This window comes from Halichoerus grypus, chromosome 14 (assembly GCF_964656455.1).
Source record: "Halichoerus grypus chromosome 14, mHalGry1.hap1.1, whole genome shotgun sequence".
Taxonomy (NCBI): Eukaryota; Metazoa; Chordata; class Mammalia; order Carnivora; family Phocidae; genus Halichoerus; species Halichoerus grypus.
Genome location: NC_135725.1, coordinates 58,018,163 through 58,036,384, shown reverse-complemented (window position 1 = coordinate 58,036,384; position 18,222 = coordinate 58,018,163). Strand labels below are relative to the sequence as shown.

At 55.1% G+C, this 18,222-nt stretch overlaps 3 protein-coding genes across 6 annotated transcripts; 2 read left to right on the top strand and 1 right to left on the bottom strand.

Moving 5' to 3' along the window:
• Positions 1–1,887: 1,887 nt before the first annotated feature.
• IL11RA (interleukin 11 receptor subunit alpha) lies at positions 1,888–18,069 on the bottom strand. Of its 3 annotated transcripts, none has more exons than XM_078061406.1 (13): positions 17,998–18,069; positions 14,914–15,013; positions 14,566–14,626; positions 13,630–13,799; positions 13,381–13,495; positions 13,196–13,228; positions 12,944–13,110; positions 11,912–12,075; positions 10,972–11,113; positions 10,518–10,637; positions 10,312–10,408; positions 9,975–10,057; positions 1,888–2,228 (listed from the first exon to the last, which is right to left on the bottom strand). In XM_078061406.1, the coding sequence occupies exons 2-13, from the start codon at positions 15,011–15,013 to the stop codon at positions 2,203–2,205; spliced, it is 1,278 nt and encodes a 425-aa protein (XP_077917532.1). In that variant the 5' UTR covers positions 17,998–18,069; the 3' UTR covers positions 1,888–2,202. The 3 variants fall into 3 exon arrangements, with proteins under 3 accessions (XP_077917532.1, XP_077917533.1, XP_035937238.1); XM_078061407.1 differs by lacking the exon at positions 17,998–18,069 and adding an exon at positions 16,228–16,246; XM_036081345.2 differs by lacking the exon at positions 1,888–2,228 and adding an exon at positions 9,043–9,468.
• LOC118528749 (uncharacterized) lies at positions 4,339–5,423 on the top strand. Of its 2 annotated transcripts, none has more exons than XM_036081351.2 (4): positions 4,339–4,409; positions 4,781–4,848; positions 5,080–5,139; positions 5,261–5,423. In XM_036081351.2, the coding sequence occupies exons 2-4, from the start codon at positions 4,802–4,804 to the stop codon at positions 5,415–5,417; spliced, it is 264 nt and encodes an 87-aa protein (XP_035937244.1). In that variant the 5' UTR covers positions 4,339–4,409; positions 4,781–4,801; the 3' UTR covers positions 5,418–5,423. The 2 variants fall into 2 exon arrangements, with proteins under 2 accessions (XP_035937244.1, XP_035937243.1); XM_036081350.1 differs by having other exon boundaries at positions 4,392–4,484.
• CCL27 (C-C motif chemokine ligand 27) lies at positions 7,255–9,048 on the top strand. The gene is made up of 4 exons (XM_036081346.2): positions 7,255–7,411; positions 8,043–8,312; positions 8,456–8,588; positions 8,783–9,048. Exons 2-4 carry the CDS (start codon positions 8,243–8,245, stop codon positions 8,928–8,930), a joined length of 351 nt encoding a protein of 116 aa, XP_035937239.1. The 5' UTR covers positions 7,255–7,411; positions 8,043–8,242; the 3' UTR covers positions 8,931–9,048.
• Positions 18,070–18,222: the final 153 nt, after the last annotated feature.

The following is an 18,222-nucleotide window of genomic DNA, read 5'->3' as shown; positions in this document are numbered from 1 at the left end:
CTCCCATCCCCGGGTATCTTTTTTTTTTTTTTTTAAGATTTTATTTATTTAGGGCACCTGGGTGGCTCAGTCGTTAAGCGTCTGCCTTCGGCTCAGGTCATGATCCCAGGGTCCTGGGATCGAGTCCCGCATCGGGCTCCCTGCTCGGCAGGAAGCCTGCTTCTCCCTCTCCCACTCCCCATGCTTGTGTTCCTGCTCTAGCTATCTCAGGACTGTGAGATCGAGCCCCACATTGGACTAAAATCTAAAAGATTTTATTTATTTATTTGACAGAGAGAGCACAAGCAGGGGGAGCAATAGGCAGAGGGAGAAGCAGGCTTCCCACTGAGCAGGGAGCCTGACATGGGACTCGATCCCAGGACTCTGGGACCATGACCTAAGCCGAAGGCAGATGCTCAACTGACTGAGCCACCCAGGCGCCCCCCCCCCATTCCCAGGTATCTTAGAACCACAAAGAAGAGTTGAGGTGAGGAGAAGCCTCGGAAAGAGAGGTATTCCTTATTCTGACCTCTAATCTGGAACCAAGACTTGACCCCGAGCCTTGAGACTGATTGTTCAAATTCCTCCAGGAAAGGACACTGTAAACGTTCCCCTAAGGGTGACAGTGCCGACACCCCCCTACACACACACCTTGCCTTGTCCAAACTGCTGATTTACTAAGATTCTCAGAGCTAAAAGATAAAGAATGGGAAATGGGGGTGGGAAGGCTACTAAGGAGTTATGAAAGGGATCTTCTATAGACAGTGGGTAAAATATTCAATGGAGGGATGCCTGGGTGGCTCAGTTGTGGGCAACTGCCTTTGGCTCAGGTCATGATTCCAGGGTCTTGGGATCGAGCCCCACGTCGGGCTCCCTGCTCAGCGAGGCGTCTGCTTCTCCCTCTCTGCCATTCTGCCCCTCCCCCCCCCCCGCCCGCTTAATGTGCTCTCTAGCTCTATCGCTGTCAAATAAATAAAATCTAAAAAAAAAAAAAATTCATTGGAAAGGTATCCTACCAACTCATGTACTCCAATTCAATTCAGACACTAACCATTCAGCATCAGACTCCACAAGTTTAAGGGCACAGTCCCCAACATGTCTGCCCCCATTTGTGGGGTTCCCAGGCCATGTGCATTTCTGACCAACTGGCTACAAGCCCAGGGAGTTCCCAAGACCCCTCAGCTTCAATATTTCACTAGAAAGACTCATGAGAGTCAGGAGTGCTATACCTACAGTTTTTTTTTATAAAGGATATAAATCAGGAACAGCCTAATGAAGACACAGAGGGCAAAGTCTGGGAAGGTCTCAAATGCAGAGCTTCATGCTCTAAACCCCATTGGGCACATCACCCTCCTGGCACATCAATGTGTTCACCAACCAGGAAGTTCTACAAGCTCTGGTGTCCAGAGTTTTTATTGAAATTTCATTATGTAGGCATGCCTGAATTGGCTGAACTCAATCTCCTGTGCCCCTCCCACTCCCAGAGGATGGGCAGGCTCAAAGCCCTGACAATTCAGTGACATGGTTGGTTTTTCTTGTGACCATCCCCGAGATGATCCTAAGTCATCTCATCTCTTAGCATAAACTCAGGTGTGACCATCCAAGGGGCTCATAAATAACAGAGACATTCCTATTACTTGGGAAATTCAAAGATTTAAAGTCTCCTTTTCGGGTACCTGGGTGGCTCAGTCGTTAAGCGTCTGCCTTCGGCTCAGGTCATGATCCCAGGGTCCTGGGATCGAGTCCCACATCGGGCTCCCTGCTCGGCAAGAAGCCTGCTTCTCCCTCTCCCTCTCCCCCTGCTTGTGTTCCTGCTCTTGCTATCTCTCTCTCTGTCAAATAAATAAATAAAATCTTTAAAAAAAATAAAATAAAATAAAGTCTCCTTTTCAGAAATCAGGGACAAAAACCAGTCAAATTCTTTATTACACAACAGAAAGGAAGAAATTTCTGGATATAAAAAATGAAGGCTTCAGGTGGCCATAAACAAGAGACAGCTACAGCCTCACACAGGCTCACATACACATCACAGAACCACCATGGACTCCCTCCCCCTCATCCTCACTCTTCCGCTCAGTCTCTGCCATCCAGCCTCACAGTCTCCTGCAGACTCCACACAAGCAGGACTTCTGCAACCCACACACTTGCTGCTTCCAAAGATTCTTCCCATTTGTCCATCTCTCTCCGTCTTCCATGGCCTCCTGCACAGCACCACTCCTCTTCTCAGCATACTGATTTCGTGGTCTCCCCTGGAAAGGGGAAGGGGTAAAATGGTAAGATGAGGGGCAGAGGAGGGATCAGGGAGTCTGTGAAGGAGACTGTGAGTTCAGGTCAACACCCAGGTCCGAGAGTGTACATGTGCCACATGGGTGTGCCCTTGTGACTGTGTTCCTGTGTACCGTCGGTATACCCGTGCGTCGTGCACATTCCTGTGCAATCTGTACATGGACTTGTGTGCTGTGGGTGTGGCCACGTCCCCGGTGTGACCCGTGTGATATAGATGTGCCTGTGCCCCTGCTGTTCCTGAATGTGCCAGTACCCGGATGGGTCCTGGGGCCTCTGGCTGCCCTTCTCTCTAGAGCCTCTATCTCCTTTAGCCTGGGTTTCCAGAGGAAGAAGAGGACAGTGCATGTGGATGGAAAAGAAAGGAACACTAGAGCTATGACACTGGGGATAGGCATCCTGAATTCTAGTCAGGGCTGTGGTCTTCCCACCTAAAAGTCCCTCAAGCCCTAACCCTTATACCCACCCCATCCCCACCTCTGAGTGATGCCAACAACTCTGAGGACTTTGTCTCTTGGTGAACCAACACCCAATTCCCAGGAACATTTTTGGTGCCTTTTTGTTCCTATCTCCTTCTCATTGATGGCTGTAGGGTACTGTTGTCTTGTGGGGGAGGGTGAAGAGTAACCAGACTCTTCCTCTCCCAATCACCTCCTCTGTCACCTGGGCTTCATCATCTTACTTCCCTTTTCCTTGCCAAGCTCCTCCCCACAAGGAAGCCCCTGAAACAGGTTTCCAGATGTGGTCCTCAGTTTCTGCTCCTCACACCAAGGCCTGCCAGGAAGCTGGGTTCCAGGACTGTTCCATTCCTTCTGATTCCAGGTTCACTGTGCTGAGAGGTAACCAGTTCTATGCACCTCCAGACCAGCCCTGGGTGGACCGCATCATCCGGAGACTGCAGAAGAACTCTGCAAAGGCAAGCCCGGCCCTCCCCAGCCCTGTCTCCTCCCTCAGAGCCCCTGCCCCAGACCCTAACCCATGACCCTGCCTCTCCTTCCTCCCCTAGAACAAGCGCCACGGCAGTTAGCCCCTGACAGCCCTGGAGGGAGCCCTGTGTCTGAGTGAAGGGATGTGACTCACTGCAGCCCTGGGGAACCAAGGATCAGAAGGGAGGACCAGGCCTCCAGCGACTCTGCACCAGACCTGACCCAGCCGGGACGGGGCCTGGAGTGTGAGTGTGAGTGTGAGTGTGAGCAGGGGTGAGTGTGGCGTAGCAGGAGTGCAGCTTCTCCTCCACATCCAGACCACAATGCTTCCAATAAAGCTCAACTGGTACCCACAGATCTGTCTGCAATCTTGTTTGTGGCCCAGGCAGGGGAAGAGAGGTATGAGAGGGAGAAAGAAGGTGGGATGGGGGGAAAGAGTAGTGTACCCATTTGCCACACTTCAGCCTGAGGGAACTTTCACTTCACTTATTTCTGGTCACTCCCCTACAATCCAGCCAGAAGGCTCTCTTCCTCCCTCCCCAGACTAACTGGGGCAGCTATTTCCAACCTCCAGCACTGGGTTAATTGCGCTTTCTAGGCTCTACTGCAGCACCCTCTACTGCCTCCAACCAGTGTGCTGTGTTTACTGTAATAATCTGGCTTCTCTACTGCTGGATACCCATTCCTAGCCTGATATATTTGCTGATTGAATGACTGTGGGAACAAAAATCACAGGAAAATAAATTTCAGCTCAGAGAGGAAGGGCTGTGACCCTCTGGCCATTAAGTGACTTGGCCAAAGCCACTCACACATCAAGTACTTCTGTAGTCTGTTCCATCTAGGCTAGGACCGCTCTGGAGACCTAGTCCTCCCCAGACCAGAGTCATACAAGTGGCAGCAGGGCAGAGGGCAAAGAAAAGTAGACTGGGAAAACAGTACTGGATAGCGTCCCAAAGCTCCTATCTTGCTGCCTGGGGCTGAGGTCTCCAGGGAGAGAGCTCCAAAATCTGACTCTACCCCCACAAAAGAGGGTCCCGTGCTCCGTCCGCATCCTAGTTAATAGGGCCTGACTCCGCCCCTTTAGTGACAGATGGACCCTGGCTCCACCTCCAGCGTGACACTTTGACTCCTCCTCCTCTGAAGAAACGCTCAGACTTCGCCTCTTCCGGGTAATAGGCAAGCCCCACCCCTGGAGCGCGACGGAGTCCCTATGACGTAACGGTAACGGTCTGTTTCCGGGGTGGAGCCAGAGAGGGCGGGAGTTTAGGCTGCACCGACCCCTCAGCCCCCCTCCAGGTGATCCCAACCCCCGAAATCCTCACCCAGGGCCCCAAATATCCCAGGTCCATGACCGCAAAGCCTTTCGCCTTGACCCCCTGAATGCCCCAGGCCCCCGAGGTGACCGACCTCCTATATCCTTAACGTCTGGTGCCTCCCAATTCTTCAATCCTACCCTGTCCCAATGTGGCAACTGAGGCTTCCCGGGGGCACCTGCCTCAGATTACCTGAGAACAGGCCAGACTGGCCCCGAGAATGACAAAAAAGGGGACCTAGGGTTGGGGTATCCTTGATCCAATCATGCCGCTCCCCAGGAGACGTTCGGAACCCAGGACATGTCGGGATTGAGGAGATACGAGGTGGCGCTGGAGGCGGAGGAGGAGTGAGTGGAGGCGGGTTCTGCGGAGGAGGAACCTAGCCGCTCGGGGGTGGGGGGAGGGCGCGAGTTCTCTGCGGGCGGGAGGCGTGGGGCCCCTCAGGGGGCGTGGGCTGCGGAGGGAACCGCCTCTAAAGGGCGGGGCGGAGCCTTCAAGAGAGGGGCGAGGCGTCTGAGCGGCGGAGTCTGTGGGGTCAGCCCCGCCCCGCCCGGCCCGGCTCGGCCTTCTCTCCGCAGGATCTACTGGGGTTGCTTCTACTTTTTCCCCTGGCTGCGCATGTGGCGGAGGGACAGGAGGTGAGGGGGCTGCGACACCGCGGACCCGCCCGGGGCACACGAGGCTCAGCCTCAGGAGGATGGATGGGGGGAATCCGGGAGTCCCCTCCCTGCCTCATGCCACTGTCGGGTTGCCCCACAGCTCGGCGCATCCCCGGGAGCAGAAGCTGGAGCCTCTACGAGGCCTGATGAGCTGTCTGTCAAGCGGCCTGGGCCCTGCCCCCCAGCGCTCGGGTCGCGGCCTCCCCCGCCGCACCCCCACCGCCACTGCCCAGCCAGCCGGTGCATTAAAGATTTAAACCGAAGCCACCGTGCTGCCCTCCTGACTCTGCCGCCGCTGCCGCCATTCGGGCTGGGAGCCCCTCTACACGCCTGCTTTTCGTTACTGACAGGGCCTCCCTCCCTAATAGGGTGCCCTTCCATATACAGGCCCCCGTTATTACTAAGGATCCCTCCTCAGTGTCAGGCCTCCCATTACTGTCATTGACTGCCCTCCGCCACCTAACCCCCCCCCCCCCACTTCGCTGTAAATAGCCTGTATGCCAGGAACTAAGTAGCCCTGTCCGGGTCTTCCTCCCAAGCCTATCTCCACATTGATGTGTTCCACCTTCCTCCTAGACAGGACTTTGCCAGGTATCTGGAGAATCCTCTTCTTCTGAGAGTGAATCTAAACTATTGTAAGCCCAGAGTTGTAGGAAGTAGGCTGTGAGAGGAGGGGAAGATTCCTAGACGCTGACTCCCGCAGCCTGCCACAGGGGAGTTACTTGGGACTGTTGGAGATCTTTCCTACAATTAATACCACAACTTCTGGCTCCCCCAGTCTTTTCTCAGGTTTAAAGATACTTGGCATCAGCTTACCTAGCAGTTCTTGCTCTGTCCCTAGGAGAACCCAAAGGCCACGGCTCCCTGCCACCCCTGTCTTGTTCCCCTAGTTGACCTGAAACCCTCTAGCTCCTGAAGTACTGAGGGTGAGGGACTCCTGGTGGGCCTGCTTTCAGTAAAGGACTAGGCCCAGCACCAGAAAAGTTACCCGAAGATTAAGTTAAAGAGACAACCCAATTTATGGGTCGGGGCAAAGCTAACTTTCAGCCTGGGGCTGCCCCCGCCACAGCAGATTGTGGCTGGGGAGAAGACTTGGCCCTATCTTTGGAATAGCCAAAGGGGAGAGATGGGTGCATACCTGGAAGAATTCATTTCTTGCCTTTCCAGGTATCTAGACCAATTGGTCCAGGAAAGCCCACAAAGTATGTGGCAGACAACCAGCTGATGGAGATCTGTGATAAGTAAATGGCACCCCAAGAGCTGCACCCAAGCTCTGGGGCACAAGTCCAAACTGGAGGGTGGGAGAGAGACCCAAGGCCTCTGGTACTAGCAGTCAAGACGGGTGACCTCTGGGTTGTGGCCACCTTCAAGAACGGACCCAGGCTCCTGAGCCATTTCCTCAGCATGTCTATATCAAGAACCCTGTCAAAAGTGGAGTGCCCTGTCCAGCCCTGGGCCTACACCTCAGCAGGATACTGTCAGAATTCCTGAGTATCCACAAGACAAACTCCAGGAAAGGGCCTTCAAGCCTCACCCTGGACAGGAAGGAGGAGAAGCTTGAGTTGTTCAGCATGGGAGGGGGACGAGTTCTTACTCTTGGAACTGATGGTCCCTCTGATTGTTTCAGCAGCCCTGCAGCAGAAAGATGCCCAGGACAGGTTTGAGTCCCTATCCCAAGAGAAGGCCTGCCCCTTAGAGAATAGCTGGCCACAGAGCAGAAGGCTGCAGAAGGCACCCTTACAACAACCAGATAAGGTCTGGATTACTGGGTTATGGCTCAGTTTATGTTTCAAATACAGAGCAAGACTTGAGGATTGAAATCCCCAGACCAGGAGTGGGAAATTCTTCAAGGTGCCAGAGGCAGTAAACTTAGCGGCTTGCCCCCACCATAGGCAGTCCCCAGCTTCCTGGAAAGGACAAGAGGAGGAGGAGGATTTTTGCTTTAGGGGGTAAGGGGAAGAAGGGAGTGGGGGCTGGGAATGGGATTAGGAGACAAGAGACAAGAAGGAGAGGAGAGGTTGGGGCTTTACCAAGAGGATGGGATGCAGAATGTATAAGGGTTGGGTGGGGGGTGGGGGGTGTATTACCGGACCTGGGTGGGCAGCAGGGAAAGGCTGGAATTTGAACAAAAGAGAGGTAATTGAGCTCTTGAGTCTGATGTCTCAATAAGCCAGGATTGATTCTGGAAGCCCCAGGCCCCTGCTGGCAAGAGGCTGGCATTTCTGGGACAGGACCAGGCAAAAACAGGAAGGTAAGATTTCTTGGGTCTTTTTCCTGTTTGACAGCAGCAACCTGGCACCAAAGAACTTTATCTTCTTTCATCTTCCCACCTTATCCACCCCATCCTTCCTCCCTGTCTCATCTCCCTGGGGAAAGCAGCCCCCACCTCAGCATCCCAGAGGTACCCCAATAGCACTGAGCTTCTCACTCTGGTTGTTACTGTCCCAGCCAAGACTCATCCTCGGCCAGAAGAGCTTGCTTTAGGGATCCATACTCATCAGTTTTTCCTGATAAGACAGGCAGGCTAGGGCAGGAAGTAGAGAGGGGAAGATGAAGGCAAGTTGGTGCTGGCCTTCCCTCTGCTCCCACCCCGCCCACAATTCCCCTATCAGAATTTGTGTGTGCTCATATGATTGTGTGATTGAGTGATTGTGAAGACACAACTATGTGGGAATGGGACTTTGAGTACAACTGGGGCTATGTGATTCTGACTTTGGTTGTCTGACTGTGTAAGGTTGACTGAGTGATTGAGGTGTGACTGAATGTGACTGTGGGTATGTGAGTGTGAATGTCCATCACTGGATGCCACTGTGGATACTCAGGTGCCCTTACTCAGTCACTGTACCATCAGTCTTCACATCGTGCACTACCCCTCTCTCCAGCTTCTCTGTCCAGGGCTTAGAAGCCATGGGAAATGGCAGCCCTAGAAGAGGAAGGGGTCTGTGGCAATTAGGGCACAGGAATGTCACAGGATGAGCAATACGTCTTCACCTGCCTCTGACTCACCTGGTGCCCCAGGTAAAAGGCACCCAGATAAAAGGTAGGGGAGGAGGAGGAGAGAGAAGTATCCAGGCTGAGCAGCATGAAGGGGCCCTCATCCACAAGCAGCCTCCTGCTGCTCCTGTTGCTGCTGAGCCCAGACCCTGGAGCAGGTGAGTGCTTGGGGGTCTAGAAGGTCAGGGATTTGGGTGAATGGGATGGAGGGAAAGGGACCCAGGAAGTCCATCCTCCGGCTGTCTGATGGAAGGGTTTTGGGCCAGGAGCCCTCTGAACACATGGTCCCACTGTCCCCTAGCACTGCCACTGCCAACCAGCATTACCTGCTGTACTCAGCTCTACCGCCAGCCGCTCTCGAACAAGCTCCTGAGGAGGGTCATCCGGGTGGAGGTGCAGGAAGCTGATGGGGACTGTCACCTCCAGGCCTTCGTGTGAGCTCTGACCCTCCCCCTCATACTGACCCCTGAGTCTGACCTCAGTCTTAACCCCTGATGCTGATCCCAACCCCAACCCCAATTGCTAATTCTGAGGCTGACTCAGGTTTTCATCTAGCCTCTGCCCTAACCCCTGGACCCTAACCTCATCCCCAAGCTATGACTATGGCTTTGGACCTTTCCTTTCCCAGGCTTCACCTGTCTCGACGCAGTGTCTGCATCCACCCTCAGAACCGCAGCCTGGCTCGGTGGTTTGAGCGCCAAGGGAGGAGGCTCCAGGGGACTCTGCCTAACCTGAATTTGGGGCTGACGGGGAAAATGGACCAGGGCCCCCAGTAGCCGAAACAATAAAGCAGCATTGGACAACAGTCTCTGACTGTGGTTTCCAAGTTCTATGCATTCTCCTGTGAGCCCTGAATCTGAAGCTGGGAGACATGTCAATAAACAGAAGAACCTCCTCATTCTCTTTATTCACATCTTCACAAACCCCTCCAGGGGCAAGGCCAAGCGCCAAGGAGCCACAAATACTCCCCAGGCACCTACATGCATACATTTAGAGAACACATGTTCCCTACCTCACATACACATGGGCACACATGGACACAAACATACATATCTACACACATTCCTCAGGTGGACCTCCAATTCTGAGATGAAATGAGAGGTCCAGCACCTTTCAGCTGGCAAGTTTGGAACAGAGTCTGACAGAACTGGGCTCCAAACAGAACCTCCAGCTGAGACCACTCCCCGCCCTCCTGCCTCCATGGGGATCTACTAGCCTGCCTGGGTTCTATCTGTCTGTCCATCCACACCAGCAAGACAGAATTATAGGTGAATCAGCTGAAGCCCTCCTGGGTCATCTACAGGTTTGGGGCTCCTAGAAGAAGCAGGAGGCAAATCAAGGGAGATAATAGGACTAGATTTTGGCCCAGACACCCTGAGAATGAGTGAGGGGACCCAGCTCTGAGCCCAACACCAGGAATGAATAGAGGAGCCCAGCTCTGATTGAACCCCAACACCCTGAAGATGAAGTATTCCTAGTTCTGGGCCCAGATACATCAAGAGTAAGGGAGGGGACCCAACTCTGATCCAAGACAGCCCCAGAATCAGGACAGACATCCAGCTCTGAGCTTAACATCCTGAAAATGAGGGGGGCCCATCTAGGAACCCCAATACCACGTGAGAGAAGGAAAAGAGACCCAACTCTGAGCCCAAGGACTCAAGAATGAAAGGTCCATCCCTGAGCTCAGACATCATATGAATGAGGTGACCCAACTCTGATTCCCAACACCCTTACAATGACTAGAGCATCTGGCTCTTAATCCAGACACTCAGAACGAGGGTACACATCCTGAGTCCAAACCTCCTAGATGTCCTACTCACCTGGAAGCTTGTCCACTGGAATCACTGGAGCCAAGAACCCAGGCTTTTGGGGTCCATCCTTCCCAGCTGGTCTCAGTCTCAGCCTGGAGCACAAAAAGGTAGCTGTCTCCCTGACAATTTGTACATCTCTGTCTCCTCCAAAACAGTGTTATTAGTAAACGGTCAGGAGAGAAATCGGTGAAAATAATGAAGTGGGGATTGGAGGGAGAAGGGGGGAGTTGTTCCAGAATCAGAAAGTTTCACTGGGAAATCATGAAGGGTGGGAATGGGTGTGGTCTGTGGGTATCAGAACATCTGTGTGGGATCAGAATTTGAGGGGCCATTGGCAGTTACTTACCAGAGCCCCAGTGCCAGGGCCCCAGCTGCCAGTCCCAGGAAAGAGAAGATCCCCAAAGATGCCAGCACTGCTACCTGCTCCAGGGGGTCTCTGTGGTCTGAGGGGAAGGGTCGCATGCCACTGTGAGAGCGAGGCTGCCTGACCAAACCCTTTCTCTCCGGGGCTTTCCCATCCTATACAACCTTTGTTCACCTGCCCAAGCTTACCAAGTGGCCGTGGGTCTGGCAGGAGGGAGGGCCCGGGGGGAGCGGGGCTGTCTGCCTGAGGCTCCTCCTCCAGCTGCTTCTGTGGCTGTCCACCAGCCGGTATCTCCTCCGGTAGGGGCCCTGAAGGGAGGCGAGACCTGAGGAGACCTGTCCACATGGGGTGGGGGCGGAAGACGGGGCCTGCCAGGGGACACCAGGGCCTGGCTTGGACACGGGGTGCCCAGGAGGTGGAAGCTGAAACGGTGGAGCCAGCTTCTGGGGGCCTAATGGAGGTGGAGGCCGAGGGGCAGGGCTTAAGCTGGGGCGGGGCTGCGGACAACCAAGGCTGAAGACTGGGACCTCAACGGCCACGCCTGTGTGGCAGGACATGTGCATGCAGCCCACTCGCACACCCATCCGGCCGACAGATGCGGTGGGCGGGCCCACTGCCCGTGCCCTGGGCTCAGTCTCTCACCGGTGCTCGGAGTCCCCCAGGCCTCAGGACTCCAGGCACTCCAGGTGCCAGCGTCCAGAAAGTCCCGGGCACTGACCCGTACAGCGTGGGGCAGCCCAGCCACAGCATCCGTGATCACCTCCTCCAATCCAGCCGGCTCCACCTGGGAATGAAGATGGTTCCTTGGCCCGTTATCCAGGTTGTAAATGCCAAGCCTACCTGCCCCCCACCTTCGTTAGCAGAGAGCACCCCTTCCTCCCAGTCCCGTCCCTGTCAGACTGCTGGAGCTGTCTGGGCCTCACATCGGGAGGCTGGTGGTGTCCGGTGTACACCTAGTGTTTGGAAGACAAAAGTGCACGACGGTTACACAGACAGGCTGTGCCATCAGACTGCCTGGGTTCACATCTTTGCTGTAACACTTACTGAGTGACCTTGGGCCACTCTGTGCCTTGGTCTCTTCATTTGTGATGATACCTGAATAAGATAATGCAGGTAAAATGTGTAGGACGGTGCCTGGCAGGCAGGTGGTGCTCAATAAATATCGGGCATTATCTGAGGCAGCTGCTCCCCAGACTTTGATGCTAGCCAATCTTTAACATCTTCAGAGGTAGACATTCACTACTGTCCTCATCTGGGTATATGAATGTTTCCATGAGAATGTGCCTCTGGGTGAAAGGTACTCCTTTTCCTAGAAAAGTCATTTGTAAAAAGCCACTCCTGTCTTCCCACAGATGGGCAGACATCAGAGTTACAGCCCCACAGGGCAGAGGCTAGGCCTCCCAGGCCCTGCTGCAACCCCAGCACCCAGCACAGAGACTCGCCCATGGAGAGCACTCTACTGGAGGAGGTGACAGGGCTTTGGTGACCTGCCAGCGTGCCAGAAAGCCAGGCAGAATAACCAGGAACATGAAACCAGAGGCAGAAGCCATAGCCCCAGATTGGGACACATTCCAGGCCTCACCGTGGACCAGGCTGGATGCTGCGCTGGACGGTACTGCAGTCGGAACTTGAGCAGAAAGTGGGGCTGGCGGGGCCAGGAGGCAGGGTACGTCCAGCTGGCATGCAGGCGGCGGGGATAGCCAGGAACCGACTCGACGCGAAGCCCTTGGGGAGGGTCAGGGCGCACTGAGGGTGGTGGAGACACAAAGTCAGGACAGGCGACAGGTACCCATCTCTTCCCCACCACCTCCCAGGGGAAGGTGGGTATATGCCTAAAGGTACCTGAGGGAGGCACTTCCAAGGGGTTTGCGGAAATCTTAAGCTTGAATCAAAGATCATCCTTTGGATCATCCTTTGGATCCTCAGGACTTGTCTGTCAACCTTATTATAAAATGAGCTAGGGCGCCTGGGTGGCTCAGCCGTTGGGCGTCAGAGTTGGGCGTCCCACTCTTGGTTTCGGCTCGGGTCATGATCTCAGGGTCGTGGGATTGGGCCCACGTTGGGCTCTGTGCTCAGCATGGAGTCTGCTTGTCCCTCTCTAGCCCTTAGCTAGAGCTTTAGTTCCCCCCTCCCACATACGGATCAAAAGGAAAGAGGGGCCAGCAAGGGCTTACACTGGGCAGGAAGGACATGAGACACGGCTGCCTTCAGCACAGGCCCTAGAAGCAGGGGCAGCTCTGGGGCTAGGCACCCAGGAAGGACTTGTGGGCTAGGCACCCAGGAAGGACTTGTGGGCTAGGCACCCAGGAAGGACTTGTGGGCTAGGCACCCAGGAAGGACTTGTGGGCTAGGCACCCAGGAAGGACTTGTGGGCTAGGCACCCAGGAAGGGGTAGTGGCCGCAGCCTCCAGAGGCTGAGGTAACCCTGCCTCCTAGGCTCTGATCTCTTTGGCTTCTTAGTCTCCACGGTAGCTATCTGTGTGCTAAAATGAGGTCTATGTCAGAAGGGAACTGTTTGGCAGGTGGAGGTTCCGTGTTGGGATATCTGTACCCCGGAGTCCATTCGGGGTCTCTGAGGTGGGGATCCGAGGGAGCAGTAGGAACAGGTACTCACAGATGCTCTGCAAGCTCACGTCCAGCAAGCGTGTGCTGGCCCCCAGGGGGTTCACCTCAGTCACATTTATTCGGTACTGGCTCCAGAACTCGGCCCCATGGACTACACAGCGGGCAGCCCCTGGGGGATCCTGGGGGCATGGCCAGGGTCCTGTGGATGGACTCATCCTAGGAGGGAGGATGTGGTCTTGGGCTTTGGAAATGCTCATTGTGGGATCTAGCTGGAGCCCCCAGCCTCTCCCTTATGTCCTACCTCAGGCCATCAGCTCCTGGTACAGTCTTCTTCCTGGCAGGGAGGGGGCCATCTGAGGTCAGGAAGGAAAAGAGGATCCTCCCTCTCTCTGAGGCCTTCCTCAGGACCTCCTTCACTGCCTCCCACACCCACATTGTGCCTACACACCCAAATGTATAGGCATACACACCCAATTATGCACACACCTGTAGGAGGTGAGGTAGCGGGTGGGTAAACCGCTGACCTGACTGGGACTCCAAGTGCAGGAGAAGTTCTCATAGTCAGCTGCTTGGCAGGAGACAACAGGGCGGGCTGGGGGGTCTAGAGGAAGAAGGTGCAACTGGAGTCTGAGAAGTCCCAGGTCCTTCCCGTCCTAGAGGGCTTACTCTGGGCCTGGATTTCCTCAGGAGCCCCTTGCCTCATCACTGCCACCCAATACTCCCTCCCCAACTCACAGCCCAGCTGTAGGGTCACAATGCCCCCGAGTACACCATCCAGGGTCCGGCAGATGTAGGTGCCTTCGTCAGTGCTGTCTGCCCGGGCCAAGACCAGCTCATGCCCTAGCCCAGAGTCAGGTCCCTGGAGCAGCCTTGTCTCCCCGTCCCGAAACCAGGACACCGGGGCCCTGGGGGTGAGATGAGGTGATGATAGAGGGAAGATGTGAAGTGTAAGCCATGCCACAGCTCTCCACTGGCTTCTCACTGTGCTTGCAATAAAACCCAGAGTCCTTTAAGTCCTTTAAGTCCAGGGGCTTACAAAGCCCCTGGTGATCTAGCCCTTGCCTTCCTTTCCTTCTTCAGCTCCTCCCTCTCTCCCCCTCACCCACTACACTCCAGTCACATTGGTCTTCTTTCTGTTCAAGAGTACTGAGCTCATTCACACCTCAGGGCATTTGCACTAGCTGTTCCCTCTGTCAGGAATGCCTGTACCCCAACCTGTGCATGGCTGCCTCTTTCCTGACCTTTAGAAATTAGCTTCAATGTCACCTCCTCAGAGAAGCCTTCCCTGATTACCAAGAAAAGGTAACCAATCAGTTATCCTCTTCCACATCACTTTCTTTTGATTTTCTGCCCTGCAGGTACCACTCCCTGGCAAGATTCATATTTGCTCACTATCTGTCTGCCCTATTAGAATGTAACCTCTGCAAGGGCAGGCATCTTGCCAGGCTTATGCCCTGCTAGATCCCAAAGCCTAGGATAGACCAGGGACTTAGCAGGTGCTCAATACGTGTTGGTTAAAATTTTCTGTTGAATAAGGATGGTTTGAGGGTTAGGATAGCTAGAGAGATGAGGATTAGAGACACAGGGAGCAAGGATGGGAGGGGCACGAGGACTGGACCGAGTCAAGAAAGGGTCATGAGTGTCAGCCCAATGGGCAGGTGGGGCACTTACCCAGCAGTCACTCCAGGGCAACACAGTGTCATGGACCTGCCAGGCTGCCCATACTGGAACCCTGTGGAGGGCACTTCTGAGGAAAGGCTCTCCCTTTCCTTTTCTTCCATCCCAGCCCCCACTCAGCACAACAGGGTAAGTGGCAAACTTTCAAGCCCTGGGTGGGGTCATTGGGTCAAAGCATCATGTTATAATCTAGAGACAGAGGTCAGAAGACAGGGTAGAGAAGGAATCTTGCCAGGTTGGATGTCAGGGGTTGGGGGTCACAGATTAGGCATGGAAAGGGTCCACAGTGAGGGTGGCAAGTCACAAGTCAGAGTTAGAGTCATATAGCAGGATTCTTCTCACCTGGGGGGCCCCAGGCCTGGGGACAGGGAGAGGCGGCGGACACTAGGGCTATAGCCACGGCCAGCAGGACCCTGCTCAACCCTGAGCAGCTGCTGCTCATCTGTGGGGAGAGAGGCAGGGTCAGCAATCCCCCATTCCCAGATGGGAGGCTAAAGCCTGCCTCCTCCTCTTCTAAACTGGGACTTTCTAGGAAGAAAACTGGTACCAAATGGGGTAAGGATATCAGAAAATATCTGGGGATCTGATCTAAGGTTCCCCTTTCCACCATACACTCAGTGCTGCATGTGCATACATGCAAACACACACACACACACACACACACACACACCCTCCATCAAAGTCCTGGGCCTAGGGCCCAGAACAAAAGCCGGAGGCGACAGACTGCGCCAGCAGTCCCCCCCCCTCCACACACACACACACCACCCTTGGCGCCCACCCCTGGCACCAAGTGCTGGCACCAGTCAGTCATTCCCATTAACTCCTCCAACCCAGCTGTTGGGAATTCCAGTGTCCACTCCACCTGGCCCAGGGCCAGTCATTGCCTCTGGTTAACCTGAGACAGCCTTCATCAACCTTGGGTGGGGGGCTGACAAGGTGGGTCGGAGCCCACGCTGTTTTCCTACCATGAGGCCTAGCCCTGCTCTGGCTACCAGGCTCTTCTCTCCTGGGCCTGGCTCCTTGGGCCACTCATCTGGGCCTGACTCTGGAATCTTGTTGGTCTCGAGCCTGTGAGGCTGGATGGGGCTAGGGTGCAGGCTGAGGCTGCAGAGTTAAGCAGATCCAGATGCCTTGGCTGCTGCCAGAGGCTGGGGGTGGGCAAGGAGCCAGGGGATGGAGACAGGGTGTCGGGGAGTGGAGAGAAAGCTGAGAGGAGCAAGGAGCCTGCAGGGAAAGGGGCCTGGGGTAGAGGCCACAGGACCAAGAGATGCTCCGAGATCAAGACTGGGAGGTAGTGGGAGTTCAGGGAGGCAAGGGCTGGGCTATGGCAGCAGGAACCAGAAAGGCAAAGGAGGTAACCACCGCTTGTGTATGGTAACCACCGGCTGTGGGAGTGCTGGGAGAGAGGGATTCTGGATAGGAGAAGAGCAGGATGAGAAAGGCAGTGGGGAAGTGGCCATGGGGATAGGAGAAGGAGCAGATAGGGAGAGGGCCCAGGCAGGCAAGGGCTCCAAAAGAGGAAGAGCACAGACCCCTCCCAAGTAGAGCAGAACAAGGGCCTCCATGTGTCTGTGTATCTTTCTGAATGTGTCTCGTGGCTCACACACCCCCCAACCCCCACCCCAGCCACATTTACCCTGCTCAGCCCCGCCCTACCTCGGTGATCCCAGTGGCTGAGTGTCCATGGCCTCCAGGACTTCCACCAGCTACAGCACCCGTCTCAGCTCCACTCAGTTCTGGGACCCCAGAATCATCCCCTCCTTCCCCTTCCCTCCTCCGCCCCTCTGGGCCCTAGAGCTCAGCCGCCCTGAGCTAGGCCCCCACCTCCCTCTTTCCTCCTCCTTCCTCCCCTTTCGCCCCCCTCCCACCCGAGGCCCTGAGAAGGGAAGAGGCCTCCCCCCAGTCTGGAAGGGAAGCCACAGGCACAGCCACGGCCAGCAAGAGGGAAAGGAGGGCTGCTCATGTCCCTGTCATGAGAGATTCCCTATGTTTTCACCCAGCCACATTCATGCCTGGACTCACTAAGCACAGTCAACAAAAAGACACTCCCTTGAACACACGTGGACATAACCAAATGAAAAATCAGACACAGACTCATGCCCCTACTCTTTTCACTCCCCAGCAAATATTTCCTTAGGGCATAGCTAGCCGTTTTTTGAGGGGAAGGGAGGCCCCAGGTTGGGGGGTATAAAGAAAATCCGGAGTCCAGTCCCTCCGCCCCTGGACGTTCCAGCCATTTCTCACCTCCCCCTCCACTCTTTGGGCCCCAGCATCAGGAAATGCCTTTGGTCCCTTGGTGCCAGACATACAAGACCCACACTTACCCTCAGACACACACTCTCAGATATAGCCACTCACAGTCACACGGATACACTCAGACATCCTCACTCAGACTCATACCCATACCCTCACACCACACACAGACACACAGACACTTAGCACTCTGCCCCTCGGATGGGGTCGCAGCATTCCCCAAAAGCAAATCCTCATAATGGTTTAAGTCACCTCTTCCAGGGTGCTCTTAAAATGGCAGATCCCACATCTCGTCACTGCTCCAGGCCCCCATGTAGCCAAAGAGACAAAGGTGAACAGGGGAGCTAGGCACAGGGGTACAGAGAGAGACAGAGATGTAGAGGATGTGAGAGGCAGATACACAGAGATACCTGGGGAGACAAAACTGTGGGAGACACAGATGACTGACAGCTCTAGGAAGACAGTAGTAGGGAGAGAAAAAGAAATAAAAGGAAACTGAGACAGGGAAACAGAAAATAAGCAGTAGACCAATGACAGGGATGCTAGAGTACAGAAAGGAAGGGAAGACAAGTGTGTTGGGGTGGGTCTGTCTTTGCTGGACATTAAGTAGAAAGGTCAGTCCCACTGACTACTGAAGTTGGTCCCCGAGATACAACACAGCTCCACTCTCACACAGTCTGACACAGGACACAGGACACAGGACACGCACGTAACACAAGTCTCTCACTCTCGCCCTGCCACGCTGAAGTCACACAATGGCACACGCAAACCCAGGCACCCACTCTCACACAGGCACACACAGTCTTAAACCCCACAGACACCTTCCCCAAACCCAGTCCCCATATGGTCACAGGCCCTCTCACACACAAGCACGCAACCCAGTCTCTCACCAAAAACTGCACATTGAGGGAAACACAGAATCCCACACTTGCACAGCCACACGCAGACTCAACCACATGCGCGCCGACACACGCAGTCATATTAACTGACAGCTGCCCCAAGTGATCCTCAGTTTCAGGTCCACACACCGACGCCGTCACCCACAGCCTACCAGTCACACGCACACACTGACAGTCCGTGCGCCAGTCCAGGCCCTTCAGATCGTACACCACCCTGCCCCGCCCTCTCCTGGCAAGCCTTCTCGGGGACTCCCGCCGGCCCCACCAGGCTCACCTTCTGCGGCCTCCGCCGCCTGCGCCCTCCGCCCTCGCCCTCTGCCCCGGCCTCTACACCCTCCCGCCCCGGGGCCCCCCGCAGAGGGGGCGGCTCCGCCCAGGCACCAATGGAAGGACTGGGGTGAAAAGGGAGGGGGTCTGGGCCCATTGGAGCCTCCAACTGCCAATCACCTCCACCCCACCTCTGCCGGACACTTCCTGTCCCGTCCGGGACTGAGGAGAC

Bases quoted from the DNA above. Each gene is read 5' to 3' on its own strand.
- LOC118528749 (XM_036081351.2), top strand. From the start codon at position 4,802: ATGTCGGGATTGAGGAGATACGAGGTGGCGCTGGAGGCGGAGGAGGA. The intron at 4,849-5,079 runs GTGAGTGGAGGC...TTCTCTCCGCAG, and splicing joins GCGCTGGAGGCGGAGGAGGA to GATCTACTGGGGTTGCTTCT. The intron at 5,140-5,260 runs GTGAGGGGGCTG...GTTGCCCCACAG, and splicing joins ATGTGGCGGAGGGACAGGAG to CTCGGCGCATCCCCGGGAGC.
- IL11RA (XM_078061406.1), bottom strand. From the start codon at position 15,013: ATGAGCAGCAGCTGCTCAGGGTTGAGCAGGGTCCTGCTGGCCGTGGCT. The intron at 14,627-14,913 runs GTGAGAAGAATC...TGCCCTCCACAG, and splicing joins CCAGGCCTGGGGCCCCCCAG to GGTTCCAGTATGGGCAGCCT. The intron at 13,229-13,380 runs GTGTGTGCATAA...CCTCCCTGCCAG, and splicing joins CGCTACCTCACCTCCTACAG to GAAGAAGACTGTACCAGGAG.
- CCL27 (XM_036081346.2), top strand. From the start codon at position 8,243: ATGAAGGGGCCCTCATCCACAAGCAGCCTCCTGCTGCTCCTGTTGCTG. The intron at 8,313-8,455 runs GTGAGTGCTTGG...ACTGTCCCCTAG, and splicing joins GAGCCCAGACCCTGGAGCAG to CACTGCCACTGCCAACCAGC. The intron at 8,589-8,782 runs GTGAGCTCTGAC...TTCCTTTCCCAG, and splicing joins TGTCACCTCCAGGCCTTCGT to GCTTCACCTGTCTCGACGCA.